Raw genomic sequence first — 20,485 nt, forward strand, 5'->3', positions numbered from 1 at the left:
ACACAAAGAGAGAGATGAACAAAAACCTAGAAGCTCTCACCTCTTCAAATCCCTTCAGTAAAACGCTCAAGGCACCTACAAAGTTGATGATTTTTCGATTTTTCACAGTTCTCGATCTAGCACTCATGGCATGGCAGGTGTGACAATTAAAGGCACACATACTACACTACATGTACTGACATCCCTTCATAATATCGTAGACGTGCCTGTCTAGAGCACCCAGTACCCAGTTGTGAGGAAATGGATCTTGAGGTAGTGCACATTGAATGTAGTGCTATCTGATTTCTGTATATAGATTTGTACATAGATTACGAAGTTTATTTTTTATCTGATGAGCATACATTGAAAACCTAAACCGTTTTGAGAAATTTTGAGACAGTGCAATAAGTATTTTCTGACTATGTCATGACCTTAAGTCTAGAAAATGGCCAATACCAATATACATGCGGGTATACAATGTGTTTTAACCGTCATTTTCTGGTTTAAACTTGGAATTCTGAATCTAGTTGTATTCGTGTATTTTATACTGCAACTGTGGAAGTATGTTTTCTGAGGTTTCGCTGGAGTTTTGTTCATCTCTCTGAAGCCCATAGGGTTGGCCCTCTCAAAAGAACACTAGATATCCTTCCCCTCCTTTATTACAACGAATGCCCTTCCCCTCTTTTTAATTAGAACGAATGCCTCAAGTTAGATCGCCCACATTTTTACCTGGTATATTGCTGCCAGTGATCGGCGATCAATGCAATACACGGAGTATCCTGTAGGTGGCAGTAACATCTATGAAATATATCAATATACCAGCCCAAGATGACAGCGCCCAGGGTTGGGCCATGCCAATGGGCGGAACACGCCACCTAGTGTTCATATCAAGAGTATGAGCATACCATTCACCCTTAACCCATAGGGAGTAGCAGTTGCACCATCAGGCCCCTAGATGGCGTTGTTTCAATATTCTGAAGTGAAGTGCAGCATGTGCATCCATCATCAGCCCCCCCCCAGGAGGCGCTGTCGCTCATGTAAGCACCTCTACAGGCATGAGAAGCAGTGCATGCATAGACATACTGTATATACTGTACATATATAGTGTCCATGTCTATGGGCGCATCCACCATCGCCTCCAGCCCGCTAGGTGGCGATCTCACAGGTAGCCGCCCAGGCACATGATGAGCAGCACGTGCACTGTGAGCAGGTAGAGGGAGACCAGCAGAGGGGTGCGCTGGCGCGAGCAGAAGCCGGCTCTCAGCATCCGCAATATGCCCGGACCACCACTCCGACCCTGACGGAGAAAGAGAGAGAAAGACAGAGAGAGAGAGAGGAGGAAGAGAGATAAGCGGGGTCGAAGAAAGGAGAGGGATAGGAAAGAGGAAGAAAGAAACAGAGGAAAAGAAGACAGAGAAGAGATTCCAGTCAAATACAGGAGTATCTCCTCAACAATAAAACATAAGCGGAATAATGTAGTACAGTGGTTCTTAACCTTTTTTTCTTAACCCGCCCGCACCAGGCCCAGGATAAGAACCACAGCTGTAGTATACACTCACTGGCCACTTAACTAGGAATACCTCTCTACTGCTGGGTTGGACCCCATTTTGCCTTCAGAACTGCCTAAACTGTCTGCAGCAATACTCGGGTAGGCTGTGGCATTCCAACAAAGATTAATTGGTACTAATTGGCCCAAATTGTGCTAAGAAAATATCCTTCTGCCATTATATCTCCAGCCTGAAACGTTGATGTAAGGCAGGGTTGACCCATGTTTTCATGCTGCTGACGAAAAATTCGGACCATTCCACCTGAATGGTGTAGTAGATATCAAGACTCATCAGACCCGGCAACATTTTTCTGAATTTCTAGCATCGTTTATGGTGAGCCTGGCCAAATTGTTGCCTCCTTTTCCAGGTTTTAGGTGACAGGAGTGGCACCAAATGTGGTTTTCTGCTGCTGTAGCCCATTTGCCTCAATATTTGATGTGCTGTGTAATCTAATTCTTATGCATGCCTCGGTTGTAATGAGTGGCTATCTGACTTAATGTTGCCTTTGTATCAGCTCCAACCAGTTTGGCCATCATCCTCAGACTTCTGCCATCAACAAGGCATTTTTGCCCACAAAATCGCTGCTCACTGTATTTTTTTTATTTTTCGGACCATTCTTTGTAAACCCTAGAGATGGTTATGTGTGAATATCCCAGTAGATCAGTCTTTTCTGAAATATTCAAATCAAGCCTTTCGGCACCAACAGTCATGACGTGTTCAAAGTGATTTAAATAGCCTTTCTTCCCCATTATGATGCCCGGTTTGACCTGCATAAGATCATCTCAACCATGTCTACATGCACAAATGCAAAGAGTTGTCACCCTGTGATTAGCCGATCAGAAATTTGCCTCAATGAACAGTTGTAACAGGTGTTCCTAATGAAGTGGCCGGTGAGTGTATACTGTAGTGTACAGTGTCCTCATGGGAACTCACCCTTGTTATGGCTCCCTCTGGTGGCTCAATGAGGACGGCTGTCTCAGAGAATCTGGTCTCTGGTGTCGACTGCCATTCATTCTGTGCATAGCTGTGAAAACAACATGTAGTACACACAATAGTGAGAAAAACACAAAAGACACAAAAGCAAAAAGTGAAAACAAGTTGCCATGGCGTTATCTTTCTAGGAAGCTTCTTATCCGCCACGCTCTAGTCTGAATCTGGCCTAAACTGCAATTAAATCTCTATACTTACTGATACCAGGAAGTAAGTAAGTAAGTAAGTAAGTAGTAAGTAGTATAAGTGGCATACTAGTGGTATACACTAACACATGCAGCATTGTCACTAAAGGGGACTAAAGGGGAGATGTAATCTAACGTCATGTACCTGAAAATTCTATAATTGCTGCTACAGCTAGAACTTCTCTCCATCTTTCCCTGAAACAAACACGCACATACTGTATGTGTGCATACATACGCGCACAGACCAGACACACTAGCATATCCTCACGCCGGGGATACATGGAGTCGAAAAGACAGGTGAAATTCAGTGTCCTGTTCTGTAAGCTCAATGGTTAATAGGTCATTGCGGCAAATCCAATCAATAAAAAACATTTATAGTGCTGATTTGATTGCCCACTGCAGGCGAAATTCGTAGCTCATTTCCATAATATTGAACTTGGCAGAATATGTTTTCTCTTTGCCCTGCTTCGCCCCATCTGTCGCGTAGAAATGAATGGCAAATTTCACTTCACTTTGCAAATCTGTGCCGATGTGTCCCCAGCTTCAACGTCGTCACTGAATGACATACTGTACCTTTTGAGTAAAGGAGGATCCCGAGGCAACTCTGCTGTTGAGTTTTAATTTTACTACATGCACTACACGCACTCCACTATTGACTGACACCCAAGGCAGCACTCCCTCATCTCTTAAAAAAAATTGGTAACACTTTATAATAATGGATGCAAAAAAACATTATAAAGACTTAATAAATAATTAACTATTGATGAACAAAACATTAACAAATGTTTGTAAATGGCTAGGAAATGTTAACAAATATTTGTAAATGACTAGGAAATGTTATGTTAATATCTTATATTTATCAAACATTTACAAATTGCTTGTAAATGAATAAAATACTTTGTTATAAGGTATGTAAAATCTTGTATATATTATTTGTAGATATTTTATCAAGCATTAATAAAACTTAGTTAATGATAAAAATACTTGTTAATGTTTCGTTCATCATTAGTGAATTATTTATTAAGTCTTTAATATGCAGACATTATTATAAAGTGTTACCAAAAATTCTGACATGTCATACCTTTTGAGGCGATCCTGAGCAGCCACGAGCTGTGTCTCCACCACTCCCCTCTGCTCCAGCTCCTCCTCCAGCCTAGAGAACAATAAAATCAGAGGTGTCAAAAGGAAAAGTAATGAAGTACACTTTTGCTCTAACTACAATATTACATTACATTGCATTGCATTTGGCAGACGCTTTATAACCAAAGCGACTTTCAAAAGAGGACATAATCATAGCCAACATCACTAGCAGATAAAAAGTGCAAAGGAAATATACAGAACAACAAGTGCAGATGCAAAGAAGGGTTAGTTAGTTGTTGTTTTTTTGAGTACACACAAAAAATACTATAATAGCATGTGATATTACATAGCTGTTACACCAGTTAGTACATTGTGCCTTACGAGGTAGATAGACTGGGTTGTTACTGGTAATCACTAAAATCACTGAAAACCCAACAAGAACCCATCACAAATTCAATCAAACGAGCAGAGAGTTGGCTGATCGTAAGACAAGTACACAGGTCTACTGGTTACTCAGATAAGAAACCTGTGTTGGAAGGAAACTGGGTTTCTTTTTTTATGTTTACTTTTACACCCCCGAATAAAACACTGCAGGGTCATCATCACACAGAAGCCTGGGCTTAGCCACCCATAGGCTTCCGCTCAATAGACAATTCGCCATCATGAACGGGGCCTTTTAAATTGCTTTGACCATGGAGGTGGGGCGACACCAAAGTAGTTTGGCTTGCAAGCTGTGTTTAGTGTGGCCAGGGATGGATTATGATTCCAAGGGCCCCTGTGCCAGACAACAAGAAAGCCCCCCCCTCAATGGCTGCTAGACGTTTACAAACTGAAGGCCAGATGTGAGAGTCTATGTCGTTGGGGGTATAGGGTCTAGTCCTCTGAGAAAAAAAATGAAAATACAGTTGTTGAAAGTGCAATTTTAATACAATATAAGAATGGAAATATCGAGGCTTGTGCTTAGCGAGGCGAGAGGTGGTGACAGGGGCGCAACTACTCTTTTCTGGGGGGATATGCAAGAACTATTTTGGTGTCCCCCTTCCAAAAAAAAACACTTAATAATTACTTGGCGCCCCCCTCTATCTGGCGCCCCCCTGCAACGCATACTTTGCATATACTGTAGTTGCGCCCCTGGGTGGTGACATAGGGAAGCGAGGGTGGTTGAGAGCGAGTGGGAGTGGAAAGTCGTGCATGCATCACCGCCATTAGGGAGGCCCGTGCAGTAACCTGTCCTTGAGTGTGGAGGAGGATAAGTGTGTTTACCTGCGCTGAAGCTCCTGCAGCTCTGCCCTGTAGTTCTCACTCTTCTCCTGAGGGGCCCCGGGGGCGCTGTCTTCACGATTCTCCTATGGAACACACAACACAACAAACACAGGCTTAGTTCAGCAGGGACCATGCACAATAGACATTGTTAACAGAAGTAAAAAGATGACTTGTGCCAGATTATAGCTATAGAGATAATTTCCATCTGCAGTCCCATCTGCAGTCTGCTGAGCTCCAGAACACATGGAAAGTACATAGAAATAATAATTGTGTGTGCGTGTGCGTGTGTGTGTGTGTGTCTGCATACACCGCTCACCTCCTGTGTGATTTTGGGATGGTGTGCGCGGGCCTCCTCCAGTGCGTGTGTGAGCTGCCTCAGCTGCTGGTCTCGGTCTGAGAGGGTGGCCAGCGTCTGCTGCTTCAACACCTCCGCCTGGGCCTGCCAGTCCACACGCTCCAGCCTGAGAAAACATATAGACGGACATACACCACATGATATAAATACAGTGCCCTCCATAATTATCGGCACCCCTGGTTGAGATGTGTTAAAAGCCTTAAAATAAATTCAGTGTTTATTGCAGAAGAATACTGTCACACTGAAAATTTTAGTAAAATGTAGCCTTCAACTCAAATGAATTGTAGGAAAATAAAAAAAATCTTTGACTAAAAAATAATTATTTTTCATTAAATCACCTGTTCCACAATTATTGGCACCCTTAACAATTCCCAGGAAATAAATATAATTGAAGCATTTCTGTCATTTCTACAGTAGTTTACAAAGTTTACCAGAGTATGTAGGAACATTTAATTAGTAATTCATCACTTCCTGTTTCCCTGGGGTATAACTATGACGTGACACCGAGGCCATTTCTCTTATCCACTCTTAAAGATGGGAAAGACAAAGGAACACAGCATACAAGTGAGGCAGATGTGCGTCGACCTTCACAGGTCAGGCAGAGGCTACAAGAAGATTGCCACTCAACTGCAGCTGCCCATATCTACTGTGAGAGGAATAATTAAGAAGTTCAAAACAACTGGAACAGTGGTAAACAAGCCTGGACGAGGACCCAAGTTTATTTTGCCACCACGCACAGTGAGGAGGATGGTAAGAGAAATCAAAATATCTCCAAAGCTCACTGTTACAGAATTACAACAAATGGTAGCATCCTGGGGTCACAAAGTCTCCAAATCAACCATCAGGCGCTGTCTACACGCCAACAAGCTGTTTGGGAGGCATGCACGGAGAAAACCTTTCCTCACCCACAATCATAAACGCAAACGTCTGGAGTTAGCCCAGCGGTATTGGGGCTTCAACTGGGACGGCGTGCTTTGGTCAGATGAGACCAAGATTGAGCTTTTTGGCAACAAACACTCTAAGTGGGTCTGGCGTGCCACGAAAGATGCGCATGCTGAAAAGCACCTCATACCCACTGTGAAGTATGGGGGTGGGTCAGTGATGCTGTGGGGCTGTTTCGCTTCCAAAGGCCCTGGGAAGCTTGTTAGGGTGCATGGCATCATGAATGCTTTGAAATACCAGGACATTTTAAATCAAAATCTGTTGCCCTCTGCCAAAAAGCTGAAGATGGGTCGTCACTGGGTCTTTCAGCAAGACAATGACCCTAAACATATGGCCAAATCTACACAGAAATGGTTAACCAGACACAAAATCAAGCTCCTCCCATGGCCATCTCAGTCCCCAGACCTCAACCCCATTGAGAACCTGTGGGGTGAGCTGAAGAGGAGAGTACAGAGGAGAGGACCCAGGTCTCTGGATGATTTAGAGAGATTCTGCAAAGAGGAATGGCTGAAGATCCCTCTTTCTGTCTTTTCCCATCTTGTGAAACATTATAGGAGAAGATTAGGTGCTGTTTTGTTGGCAAAAGGGGGTTGTACAAAATATTAACAACAGGGGTGCTAATAATTGTGACACACATTATTTGATGTCAAATAATTATTTCTTTATGTGGGATTTTTTCCCCACTGAATAAATGCACTTGTATTGAAGGTTGGATTTTTCTCTTTTTTTCCATTAAGGTCCCATATTATTTAGAGAAAAATCATAATAATTGGAAGCTAAAAAACGCATCTCAACCAGGGGTGCCAATAATAATGGAGGGCACTGTATAGTGTGTGTGTGTGTGTGTGTGTGTGTGTGTGTGTGTGTGTGTGTGTGTGTGTGTGTGTGTGTGTGTGTGTGTGTGTGTGTGTGTGTGTGTGTGTGTGTGTGTGTGTGTGTGTGTGTGTGTGTGTGTGTGTGTGTGTGTGCAGGGCCGCTGACAGCTTTAGCGGGGCACAGGACAAAGTCATCTGAATTGAGCCACCACGCAATACATACAATGTAATGAGAACCCAATTCTGTGTGTGTGTGTGTGTGTGTGTGTGTGTGTGTGTGTGTGTGTGTGTGTGATATATTTTGGAAATACTCTACTAAAAGTATGCATTGGACCTTTAACAAAAGTTACACATGCCAGGAACTCTGTGTGTGTGCATGTGTGTGATGTCCATACCTGAGCATCTCCAGTTCCCTCCTGGCGGTGTCGTGGTGTGTGTGTGTGCGTGTGTGTGTGTGTGTGTGTGTGTGTGTGTGTGTGTGTGTGTGTGTGTGTGTGTGTCGTGGTTTGTGTGTGCGTGTGTGCGTGATGTCCATACAGTACCTCAGCATCTCCAGTTCCCTCCTGGCTGTGTCGTGGTGAGCATCCTTCTCCTTCATCTCCTTGGCCATGCTCTCCACACGCTGGCCAGCCCTCTTCCTCTCCTCCGCCAGCTCCTGGATCACCTTGGCAACGTCGCCCGAGCGCAGCACCGACAGCTCCGCCTCCTGCTTGTGGAAGTGCTCCAGCTACGGGACAGGAGGACAATAGCATTACGTTTTAGCAACTTCAGTAGTTGCCAATGGGAAATTGCATTACAACAAACAAAGTAGCTAACATAGTTAGCAACTACGCTTTCCAGAAATGCACCCCAGAGTTGCATGTAAGTAGAAGTAGAAATACTCTAACAGATGTAATTACAACACTAGTAGAATGATATTATATTATATATTAACCTTGTGATATCATTCTACTGGTGTTGTAATTACATCTGTTAAGAGTACTTCTACTTCTACTTTACACAACTCCGCTAAAAATAATTCATTTTTAGAGTTGGGAATGATAAACAAAGGCTCTCCAAATTAAAATGTCCTTTCCTACATCCTTCATAACAAATACACTGCTCTGTTCTTTTGTGTTACTGCCCTGAAGAAGGCACTCGTGGCGCTACACTCTACTACGCATGAGCCTTGTTTCTAATATGTCCATGTCGGACTTCACTTCAATAATTAAGACATTTTGATTTGGAGTGCCTCAACTGTTACATTTTCTTGTATACAATCTGATCCATTACAATGGCGTCGGCACTACTCACCAGTCTTTCCCTTTCGTTTTGCAGGGCAGAGAGCGCGTTCTTCAGGCTCCACACTTCCCCAGTGGAGGCACTAGATGGCGCTGGTGATCTCTGTGCTGCCGCTGCTGCCGTCGATGATGCCTTCTCCATCTCCTCCACCTTACAATAGATTACATTACATAAGATGAGGGTTATATTAGCCTTTATTTACTCTACAGGAGACAAATGTTGTGTGGACATGAGAGGGCGTGATTTACAGTAAACACCAAATCAAACAGACAGGACTTAAAGGGAAATGCCACTATTTTGGGGCTTAATACAGTTAAAATCGTTGGCCAGGGTTTATAAAGGTGGTAAAGTGTCTTATTTTTCATGTTTAGCTTTGTCTTGCATTTAGACAAGTTAAAAGAGGGACTATGTCGCTTAGCTAGTGAAAGTCAATGGATCCGTGTAGCATGTAGCAATGCTACACGGATCCATTGACTTTCACTAGCTTAGCGACATACTCCTTCTTTTAACTTGTCTTAAAGCAAGACAATGCTTAACATAAAAAATAAGACACTTTACCACCTTTATAAACCCCAGCCAACGATTTTAACTGTATTAAGCTCCAAAATAGTGGCATACCCCTTTAAGGACCCCAAACAAACAAGAGACATTACATTACATTACACTTACATGACGGTTTAATCCAAAGCTACTTAGTTATTATTTTTCAGGGTATTGGTTACAAGCCATGGAGCAGTGTGGGGTTAGGTGCCTTGCTCAAGGGCACTTCAGGCATGGATGGAGGTGTAGGGAGAGGTTAGGTGGGATTCTAACCTACAACCCCCCAGATTGAAAGATCAACTCTCTATCCAATAGGCCAAGGCTGCCACATACATACATACATACATACATACATACATACATACATACATACATACATACACATACATATATATTCTGAGGGCGGAGCCTGGGTAAACATAAATACCTTCCTGCGCAGCTCCTTGGCGTCTGTGACGGCCGCGTCCCTGGCGTCCTGTAGCGAGCTCATGGACTTCCCAAAGGCCTCGTTCTGGGCGCGGAGGCTGGCCGCGGCCTCGCGCTCTTCCAGAAGCTTCTGCTCCAGCGTCAGGAGGTCCCGGGCCAGTTCCGCCACCCGCTCCTCAGCCGTCTCCGCCTCCGTGCGCAGCACGCCGCCCTCCCAGCGCAGCGACTGTTGGGATGTACAATTTCATTTGATTATTTACAGCTCATTTTGGCATCAGTACAGATATGATTATTATATGAGAATTTGTTTCTACATTTCAGTTCCGGTCAATTATTCAATAAGGCAAGTATGCAGACTACATCTTTTTTTGAAGGCTTTATGTCACCTGCATATTATTGTATGTGTAATAATAATGAAAATATATTTTTTGTCTGTGATGGTTACATTGTTTTTTTGGCATGTTTATTGTTATTTGTGTTGCCTTTTGGGTTGATGTGTGATTTTTTTGTGATATTTAGACAGATTTCTTTCTTGAAGAGACAATAAAAGCTCATCCTATCCTATTCTATAATGGGGTTCTGTAAAAAAGGGGATCTGAATACACCCAGACCTTGAGCTCCTTGTTGTCTGCGGTGGTGGCCTCCCTCTCGGTCTCCAGTGCCTCCTCCAGCTCCTCCACCCGGGCCCTGGCCATCACCAGCTGCTCCCTCAGCTTCTCAACCTCTGCGCCGGGAGCATCGTGCGTCGCCATGCCGACCGCCTCCACTGGTCCAGCGCCGTCGTCGCTGCCTGGTGTTCCTGCAGCCGCCCGACTCAGCATGTCTCGCTCCACGGCAACCACTCTTCCCTCCTCCACCATCCCCTCTACCACCTCTCCACCTGGAGGAAAGGAGTCCATTTGCATGGTTTTGTTATAACCTAGTGGAGCTTTCCTTGTTTTTTTTACACTAACAAGCATCTCCTTTACACTAGCATTAAAGGTGCACTGTGTAAGTATTTCTTGAATTCATGCTGCCCAGTCACAAATTTTACTTTTCACTAATACCACCACCATCAAATTCTAAGAACTCATTATGACTGGGAAAATTGCACTTTTCATACATGAAAAGATGGAACCTCTCTTTCATGAATATTTACTAAGTAATAAACTTATATTTACTAGTATGACCAAAGTACAGTTAGTTTTGCAGCTAAAAAATTCTGGACATTCAAAATGGCGGACATGGAGAATATCCACCTATATGAAAAGTGTACTGGTCCTAGGTCATAGTGAGTATATGATGGTGATGGTAAGTATTCATGAAAAAGGAAACGTGTGAATGGGCAGCATGAATTCTGGAAATAAACTACAAAACAACATCATACATTGCACCTTTGAAAAACTAAATGAATAAACGATAACTCAAAAGTCAAACCTTGCTGTCGGCTGCCCAGGTCCCTGACCACTGCCTCCAGCTGCCTCTTCTCCCGCTCCAGGGAGGCCGCCTGCTCCCTCAGCCCAGCCAGCTGCTGCCGATGCTGGGACTCCTTCAGGCCCAGCACCTGGTGGTCATGATGTGATCACATTTTATTTTACTTTAATACAACACAACGACACAGAACTCGGCAACGGCCTTTTTTAACATGCTTACAACAAACCAGGTAGCCCTCCAGGAGCTTCTGAGGTGCCCACTAAAACATAGTGACTATGACAAGGTTTTAGTCGCAGTTCATATTTTCCCCTCCAAGTTTGAACAGGTAGCCCACGGTCAGACCATTCATTTTGAATTACTTCGTAATACTCAAATAGTTTGATTACGCTTTTATGGGGAGAGTTTAGTCATCCACCAGATGGCCAGCCAACGCACTTGGGAGCATAACAACATACGTCATGAACGTCAACTGTCAGCGATTGGTCAGAGCTCATTTCAAACCAGAGCTGAGCTCACTCCTCCCACACAAGCACTCCAGTGCATCAAGGATCGAGACCAAAAATGAATTACGAAGTAATTAACGTGGTCAGGTAAAACCAGGCTAGCCCACAGTAGTACTCAGGTACACACACACCCACACACTCAACCACCCACCCACCCACACACCCCCCACACACACACAATCTTTCTCACTCACAAAAGCAACATCACAAAAAAAACACAACTTGGACATATGGTTACCTGGTTGAGCTCCTCTCGGTAGTTGTGCAGCTGTGATGCTAGCTTGGCCTTCTCGGCGTGGAGGTCGTCACGCTGGACCAGGAGCAAGCGCAGCTCCTCCTTCAGGCCGTTATTCTCCCCCGCCGCCTCCTGGATCAGCCCGTCCTTCTCCATCATCACCTGCGGGGCGGAGGAGTGAAGGAAGTACCAGATGAGATGGATATACAGGTATAGGTGAGACAGACAGGTGAGATGAATACAGGGGTGATGGTGAAAAAAAATCCTGGGCCTGAACTTTTTCCCCTGCTCTATCGACGACGACAAGATACTGCATAGTGACGTAACGTAGGCCTATTTTGACACATTCAAACATTTAATAGCCTGTGTATGACCATTATTCAAGCCTGATAGAAAATTTTACAGGTCCAGGGTTTTCTTTTACTGAGATAAGAATAACCTAATGGCTAATTATTATCAATGTTTTTATTTTTGCAAACTCTGTCAAGCCTGAAATCAGGCATGGAGCCTGAATACCATCAGCCCTGCGAATATAAGTTATTCGCCTTCAGGATCAGGTCGTCCTTCTTCTTCGTCTCTAGCAAGTCAAGTTGGCGATTAATTGCAATTCATTTTTTTAATCGATTACCGTCGACTACAACAGTCGATTAGTCGATTGCTGTAATTGTGGACATTTACATTACATTACATTGCACTTAGCTGACGCTTTCATTTTTTTATTCAAAGCGACTTACAGTTATTATTTTTCATGGTATTGGTTACAGTCCCTGGAGCAATGTGGGGTTAAGGGCACTTCAGCCATGGATGGAGATGTAGGGAGAGGTCAGGGGGGATTCGAACCTCCAACCCCTAGATTGAAAGACCAACTCTCTAACCACTAGGCCACGGCTGCCCATAGCATCCAAAGCAGCTATACTGTACATCCATACCTGCAGGTGTGGCACTCCTCCAGCTGCTTGTACTGGGTAAGCACGGTCATTGAAGCGCAGACCATATGAGTCAACATTCCTGACTGGGTGTGAATTCCAATATGCAACCTTGCGACCCCCACTTGTGCTTGTGGCCTCACGTTTTGCTGATGTCCCACCTCCGTGGAGAAAACAATCAAGTTTCCCTGCTGTCAGCGTAGCCACAGCAATATTTGGGGGACTACTCCTCATTCACCATCCAGTTTCCAAATGAGAAATGAATTATTGAAATATAATGCTGTTGTCAGTGATGTCATCATGACATATTACTTCCTGGTGCGAGGCGACAAGCACAAGTGGAGGACGCAAGGTCACATATTGGAATGCACAAGTAGTCCAGTAGCACAAACCACTGCAGCAATACATCCTCCATACCTGCAGGTGGCGCTCCTCCAGTTGCTTATACTGGATGAGGACGCGGTCGCGGTCGTCCTGCAGGGAGCCCATGGCCTTGGTGAAGGCCTCCAGGCGCGCCTTGCTCTGCTTGCTGTCCTCCTCCGCCTTCTGGAGCCTCTCCTTCAGGCCTCGCACCTCCTCTCTCCTCTCCTCCAGCTCCTTCTCCGCCGTCTCCGCTCGGCCGTCCGCCTCCCTCCTGGCCTCCTCCACAGCCTGGGGGTGCAACATCACAGTCAAAAAAATGATTAACATTTTACAAAAACGTAAGATGCTTTGAGGCAACATCACAGTCGAAGAATGATTTAGGATTTGAGATAAGTAACCTATGCTTAACAATATTTAATAGATACTACTGTTTATCAAAATTTGATTCATTCTGTAAAACTGGGTGCACAATAGGTTAACATATTGTACTTAAAGTAAAAAAAATGCACCATATAATAGTGCTTAGTATCTATGTGACGTCATAGCATGAAATGTCAATTGTAGGCAGTATTTTACACTGATGTTCATCCGATAACCACATTTTATCACATCTTAAAACACATTTTTAAGTATTTTAAGTATTTTTAAGTAAACAGAAAAAAAAAAAAATCTCTGATGACGATTTACCGATGTGACTGCCTGTTCCTGCTCTCCCAGGAGCTCCATCTCCCGTTTCTCCTTCTCGCTCAGCTCAGCCTGCAGGGTCTCGGTCAGGTTCTTGGAGGACCTCAGGTCGGTCTCTAGCTGTTCCAGGCTCAGCCCCAGCCTCCGCTCCTCCGCCTCGCGCTCCCTCAGCTCAGCACGGGCCTCGTTCAGCTCCCCCTGTGAGAGAGTTGTATTTTACAACATTAGAATTTTTTGTAACGTTTTACTTGACCTGATGCCGGCATCATAACATGACATAAGAGTGTCATAACAGTGTCATAATGCAGTCCTGCATTATGTCAATGTCAAAAATATTTTATGAGTTTGTCATCAAGTGACATTCGGTTATGGACAGCTCTTGCTTTTCATGACCATAAAACATTTATGATATTGACATAATGTGTATGACTCGTCCATGACTGTGTCATGACACTGTTTTGACATTGTTATGTCATATATTTGACAGCACCGTCAAGTAAACTGTAACCACATTTTTTGTACAGTTACATTTTTAGGATTCCATAATAAGTAGGGAGAGGAAAGTCAGCCAAATGAAAAGCTACTTTTTAAATACAATTTTAAGATTCGTTTAGCGCTTGACTACTTAAATCCACAATTCTCCAGAGACTGTAACCAATATCCTACAGCTTAATAATAACAATAATATGTGTTGTTTAAAGTGCAGTATCACCATACAACATGGTCTCAAAACACTGTAAAATAAAATATGAAATAATAATAAATAAAAGAAAATGATGAGGAAAATAAAAATGATGGGGGAATGAATCAAAAAGTTTGGTAAATTAAGATAATAGCGAAGTCAATTTAATTTGGATAAAAAGCGTTGGCAGAGCTATGCCCTGGATATTCTGATTCCTTCACCTGCAGCTTCCCGACTGCCTCCTCCAGGGCGCTGGTCCTGTTGCGGTGACCCTCCGCCTCGGTCTCCATGGCGGAGAGCTGGGAGCTGGCCTGGGCCAGGGAGCTCTCGGTCTGGGCTAGGGACTCCTTCAGGTCCACTCGCTCCTTCTCCAGAGAAGAGACGCTCTCGCCGTGTTTCTTTTCCACCTCGTCCCACTTGGCCTGCCACTCTGCTTCGGCTTTCTGTAATCTGTAGTGCATGAAGTATATTCATGTTTAAAAGTTAAAGAGCATAAACCAATCATAAAATCTAACAATGATTCCATTTGCTCTTGAGTGTTACGATAGATCTCAAGTACTGTATGTTAGATGAACGGATAGTAACATTGTAACATATGAACGTGGAATGAATCTCACCTTTCTAGTGATGCCTGTAGTTCCTCCTTTTGTGTCGTTTCTCTCTGTAGCTGTTCACTGAGGTCAAGGGCCTTCTTCTCTGCTTGCTGCACTTCCGCCTCCTTGCCTTGGAGGGCGCTGTGGAAGCGGTTCTCCCACTGCTTAGCCTCATCCAGCACTCTGTCTCTGTCGTCTTGCAGAGAGGACATGGAGCGAGAGAATGCCGCCAGCCTCGCCAGAGACTCGTCTAGTCTGGCCTGCATATCTTGAGCTTCTTTCCTGGCCACCTCGGAAGTTCGTCGCACCTCTCGAATCACCTCTTCGTCCCTGTCTCGCTCCCTGTATGAGTCCTCCAGTCGGAGCTCGATGTGTTTCATCTCCGCGCCCAGGCGGTACCTCACTTCATCTAAGGTTTCTTCTGCCTCGGCTCTGATCTCGGCCTCACGTTTGAGCGCGTTCTCCTTCAAGAGTGCCGCCTCCTCTTGCGCCTGACTGGCCGCTTTCCGCGTCTCTTCCAGCGTCACTTTGCATTCAGACAGCTCTTGCTCTGTCTTGGTCTTCTCCTCGAGCACTTCTGAGGCCCTCTGATGAGAAGCCTCCAGCTGCACTTTGAGCTCATCTTTGTTCAGCAGTAGTGCTTTGGTGTCCTTGCCGAGCTCGCTTATCCTCTCCTGGTACTGTATGCAGTCTTTCTGCATCTGCCTCACCTCCAGTTGTTTCTCCCTCAGCAGCTCCTCTAGCTGTTTGGCTCGGCTCTGGCTCCCTTCCTTCACCCTCTGGGCGGATTTCAGCTTCTGCTCCAGCTCCCTTTGCTTCCCCGCCTCGGCCTCCGCCTCGGCTCTCTCCCGCTGCGCCTGCCGCTTGTCCTCCTCCAGTCGGCAGGCTCGGTCCTTCTCGCCCTCCACCACGACCTCCAGCTCGGCCCGCTTGTGCTGCAGCCTCTCCACGTCTCTCTGGAGGTCTGCCAGCCGATCCCTGCTGTCGGCTGCCTCTTGTTGGTAGCCGGCGATGCTGCCGTTAAGCTGGGCCAGCTGGTTCATCAGACGCTCTTCAAGGTCGTCTTTCTCGGCTTCCAGGGCAGTGCGAAGTTCTTTCAATTGCGTTTCCCTCTTGGAGATTTCTTCTGTGAGCAGGTCATCCTTCCCATTAGCCTCCTCAAGCTGCTGCTCAAGGGAGGACAATTGCGATTTCATCTCTGCCTCCTGTTCTACTCTAGATTGTCTTTCTGCCTCGAGCGCTGCTTCAAGCTCGTTCACAGATGACTGTGCTGTTTGGAGAGAAACCTCCAACTCCCTAATTTTCTCCTGTGTTTGTTCCTGAGAACTTTCAACCTCCTCATTCTTTGGTCTATCTTCTGGTGATTCTGCTGATTCCACAAGTTCCACAAGTTGTGGTGATTCTACTGATTCTGTTTCAAGAATTTCAGATTGTTCCCTTTCCATTGGTGCCTCTTCCTGCTCAACAGCATCTGTGGTAGACTGAGGCAGACTATCAACATCATCTTGAGCCCTCTCAGTGTGCACAACACTTGATTCTTGTGCTACTAGGACCTCCTCCACAGCTACGCTTGTGCTTGATGAGGCTGTCTCAGATAGTACCCTCTCTTTTTCTAAACTCAACTGCTGTTTCAGCTCAGCTGCCTGCTGTTCTAATGAATCTCGATCGCTTTTTGCAGAGTCCAACTGAACTCTGAGGGTTTCCAATTCCTTCTTTACTCTCTGACGTTCCTGTTTCACCTCCCTGTCATCCCTTCTAATCCCTCCACCTCTTTCGTCTTGTTCCCTGAGTCGTTCATTCTCCTCTTCAAGCTCCAAAATTTTCTGCTGCTTAGTCTTTGCAAACTTCCTCATTTTGTCTTTCACAGCATCCACCTCTTTCTGGGCTTCCTCTGCCAGCTTCTCAGCTTCCTTTCGAGCCGATTCATGAGCGCGGGCCTTAGCTGCCAGCTCTTGTCTCTCCTGGCGAGCAGCCTCAAGAACGCGCCTCACTCGTTCAGCCTCATCACTCACATTCTCGTACGATTTCAGCAGGGTCTCGTACTCATCTTTCATGCCCTGCACCTTTTCCTCCCATTCACGGGAGGCTCTCGCAGCTTCCTCTTTGGCCAACTCAGCCTGTTGTCTGCAAGATTCCTTTTCACTCAGCAAGCTTTCCATGGCTAGCTTCAGGCTTTCACATGAGGCTCCCAGACTCTGGTTCTCTACTAAGCTTCGATCTACCTCTGTGATAAGCTTCTCCCTTTCTGCTCTCAGCTTGCTGAGGTCCGCCTCACCATCCTCAAGCTTCTTTTGAAGCTCTGCAACAGTCTTCTCTGCGGCAGCATGCTCTTCCTTTAGAGTAGAGTTCACTTTCAAAGCCTCCTTTCGAGAAATGAGAGCGGCTTGAAGCTTTCGCTGCATCTGCTGGAGTTTAGCACTGCCATCTTTTTCCTCTGCTTGTTTCAAGGGGATCTCTGCCTCCAACCGTTGACTTTTCTCCTGTTCTGCTTGTAAGCTTTCTTGGAGAGATGTAATTCTGTGATCCTTCTCAGACACAGTCTCTTGCATCTTCTGCAGCAAAGTATTCTGTTCAGACAGCTGCTGGCTCAGATTCAAGATTTCGTCATTTTTGTCATTCAGGAACTGCTTAAACTCGTCCACCTCAGCTTGCAGCAAGGAAATAGGAGAGACAGAATCAGAGCTTGCTTTCGCTGCAACTGTTGCCTCTTCTACCTCCCTTTTCAACATTTTAGCATGTGCCTCAGCCTGCACACACTTCTCCTTCAGGGCTTCTAGCTCATTGGAAAGCAAGTCAATCTGCTTGTCTTTTTCCTTCAGGGCCTGCAACTCTTTGCCCAGCTCAAGAATCTCAGCATCTCTGCAGGACAGGGAGTTCTGGGTCTCGTTTAGGCAGCCTTCCAATTCGGCCCGAGCAGCTCTCTCGACTTCAATTTCCTCCCGGAGAGTTCTGAGAGCAACCTCGTCTCCACTGCTTGTTACGGCTGGTGTCGGCATTTGAGCTGTCTGCTTATCCTCGGCCTCTCCCTTCTGCTGTGGCTCAGTCTCAGGGGCAGCAAAGTCAACCCAGTCGTCCTGGACCCAGCCACTAGGTTCTGATTTCTCTGGCTTCTCTTCAGGTTTCTCTGCAGCTTTTGTCTGTTGTACTGCCTCTCCATCCGCTCTCAGCATCTGCAGGTCTTCAAGCTCTTTCAGACGATCGAGCAACTCGCCAAGCTGTCCACTCTGAGCCTCAAATTGCTGCACCAACATGCTGTGTTCCTCCCGTTGTTGTTTTAGCTGTTCACGGTGGTGTCTGTCCTTCTCTTTAGCTTTGCGGATGGTATCCTTACGTGACTCCTCAGAATCATGAACCTTTTTCTGAAGCCTCTCATTCTCGGATTCTAAGGCCCCTACTTTGTTTGTCAGAATCGCCGTCTCTTCCTCATCATGCAGTGCCTGTCCTTTACTTTGGCTCATAAGGTTAAACTCCTCCGTCAATCTCTCATTTTCAGCACGTGCCTCTGTCAAGATTTTCTCCTGGTCTGATATTTGAAGTTCAAGCTTATCCATTGTCTCTTGTTTTCCCCTTAAAGTTTCTCTGGCCTCATCCAGTAAGGCTCCCAATCTGCGGATCTCTTCCTCCTTCTCCCTGATCTCTTCGGTTGAAGAGACAGCCGTTTCCTGTTCTGCTGCTTGTCCTTGCTCACTGCCCTTTTCTGCTGCTTTGGCTTCAAAAGCAGCCACCTTCTTCATTAGCTCCTTGCGTTGCACCAACGCAGCCTGAAGCTTCCTCTTTGTGAGGTCCCCGTCCTTTTTCATGGTTGCCATCTGCTGCTCCAAGTCCTCTTTCTGTTTTCGCAGGCCTGCAAGCTCCTCACTGCCATGGCTGCTAGATAGGTCCTCGCCTTCGTCTTTCCTCTGCTCACCAGACATGCTCTCCATCTCCAAAATGTGCTGCTTCAGCTTCTTCACCTCGTTGGAGGCCTGGAAAGTCTCTTCGCCGGCTTGTTGCAGTTTGGTGCTCATGCTGTCGTTCAGTTCCACCATCTCTTGCTCTTTCTCGGACAGCCGCAGCTGCAATTCCTCAATCTCTGCGGTCTTCTCGCAAAGGGAGGTTTCGGCGAGCTCCTCGGCCTGGCTTATGTCCAACAGCTTCGCTTCTGCCTCCCTCAGCCTCTGCTCCAGCTCTGTGACACCTAGCTCTCTGTCCTCCAGCTGGGAGCTCAGCATCCTGGCCTGACCCTCTTGCTCGGCGAGGGAACGCTGTGCCTGATCCAGGTCTGCCTGCAGACTCAGGACCTTTTGCTCTTTGGTTCGGGATTCTGATTCCAAACTAGCCAGCTGTTGTTCCAGAACCTTCATTGCTTCCTCCCTTTGCTCAGCCAGTGTCTCCATCTCAGTCCTAACTGCCTTCAGCTCCTCCTCATAGCTCACAGACTTGGTCTCGGCCTCCTCTTTGCTGGCTGTGAGGGACTGGAGATGCACTTCAAGTCCCTGGGCCTTGGCTTCGGATTCAGACGCTGACGCCCTGAGTCGCTCCAGCTCAGCTAGCAGTTCGCTGTACTTCTTTTGAAGCTCCTCGGCCAGGGCTTGTGCAAAGGCTTGGCCGGCACCGGCGGCCTCAGAGTCCACAAAAGAGCCAATCTGCTGTTGACTCATGTTCACCTGTATGGTTTCTCGAATGACGACGGATGACGACTCCACCTGCACTATGGAGGATCGGTCACGCTCCGCCGTTTCCTCCCAAGCCTGTAAGTGAAGCTGGCTCAGGTCTTGCTGCATCACCGAGGGCCACTCCTGCCCATTGTCCTGGTTCACAGCCTCCAACAGAGTCCAGCTGCTGTGCGCGACCTCCGAGTCGCTGCTGTTGACCATCTCGTCTGACGACGAGGCCCCCTTGTTGGACTCGCCCGGGGAATCGGACTGAGGCTGCAAGAGCTCGGGACTGCTCCCGTTGTCAGCTGAGGTGTACATAATGGAGGACTCGTCTGCCACCAACGTGGTCTCCTCTTCCCCTGTGGTGTCAAGGAGGTCAGGCATAGTGGCAGTGGAGGGGTCTTCTTGCATAAGGGACATGGGCCCATAGTTCTGGTCAACACCAGGTTCCTGGTGGTAGGCTGTTGTCTTTTGCTGCTGGCTTGAGATGGCGAGCTGCTCCTTGAGGAAAACCAGTTCGTGCTCTTTCTCCTGCAGCTGTTGCTCCAAGGCCAGGATGTTTGATTGTAGATTAGTAAACTCTCCGTGTCCTTGTGCTGCATAAGGAAATAAGGGAAGATTTATTTTTCTACACAAGTACATAATCTACAATAGCACAGTAAAGTGATGGATGTGCATCTTCATTTAACTTGGCAAGGGTATGAGTGTTAAAATAAGGAAATATGAATGCTACCAAGTAAATACAGTGTAAGGCATTTTTGATAATTGAAGTTTGAGGAATGGCATCATAACTACTGGTCTTTCCGGTTTTGTTACATGCTCATTACCAGGGTGTGCCAGCATTATCTAAACATGAATTCAAATGCTACAAAACAATATTTCAACAGTCGCTTTTAGGCTGGACTGAGTGAAACCCATCATATGCTTGTGCACGTAAGAGAAAGTTCTGAGACATTCAGATACTTTCAATTTAATATAGACCAAGCTTGGGGTAACTACACAAATGAATATGCCTGTGTGTAAGACGGTAGGCAGATGAGCAAGAA

The 20,485-nt window shown here is 46.0% G+C and overlaps 1 protein-coding gene across 1 annotated transcript in view; it reads right to left on the minus strand.

Moving 5' to 3' along the window:
- Positions 1-363: 363 nt before the first annotated feature.
- golgb1 (golgin B1) overlaps positions 364-20,485 on the minus strand; it is a 39,093-nt gene continuing 18,971 nt past the window's right edge. Inside the window, exons 13-27 of the mRNA XM_063217231.1 lie at positions 14,827-20,035; positions 14,431-14,659; positions 13,531-13,725; positions 12,898-13,131; positions 11,558-11,716; positions 10,820-10,946; positions 10,015-10,283; positions 9,405-9,629; positions 8,450-8,587; positions 7,699-7,883; positions 5,361-5,505; positions 5,045-5,127; positions 3,783-3,854; positions 2,460-2,550; positions 364-1,276 (exon numbers count right to left, since the gene is read on the minus strand). Coding sequence (XP_063073301.1) covers positions 1,139-1,276; positions 2,460-2,550; positions 3,783-3,854; positions 5,045-5,127; positions 5,361-5,505; positions 7,699-7,883; positions 8,450-8,587; positions 9,405-9,629; positions 10,015-10,283; positions 10,820-10,946; positions 11,558-11,716; positions 12,898-13,131; positions 13,531-13,725; positions 14,431-14,659; positions 14,827-20,035 — 7,499 coding nt within the window. The 3' untranslated portion in view covers positions 364-1,138. The remainder of the gene's footprint in view (positions 1,277-2,459; positions 2,551-3,782; positions 3,855-5,044; positions 5,128-5,360; positions 5,506-7,698; positions 7,884-8,449; positions 8,588-9,404; positions 9,630-10,014; positions 10,284-10,819; positions 10,947-11,557; positions 11,717-12,897; positions 13,132-13,530; positions 13,726-14,430; positions 14,660-14,826; positions 20,036-20,485) is intronic.

Source organism: Engraulis encrasicolus, chromosome 15 (genome assembly GCF_034702125.1).
Source record: "Engraulis encrasicolus isolate BLACKSEA-1 chromosome 15, IST_EnEncr_1.0, whole genome shotgun sequence".
Lineage (NCBI taxonomy): Eukaryota > Metazoa > Chordata > Actinopteri > Clupeiformes > Engraulidae > Engraulis > Engraulis encrasicolus.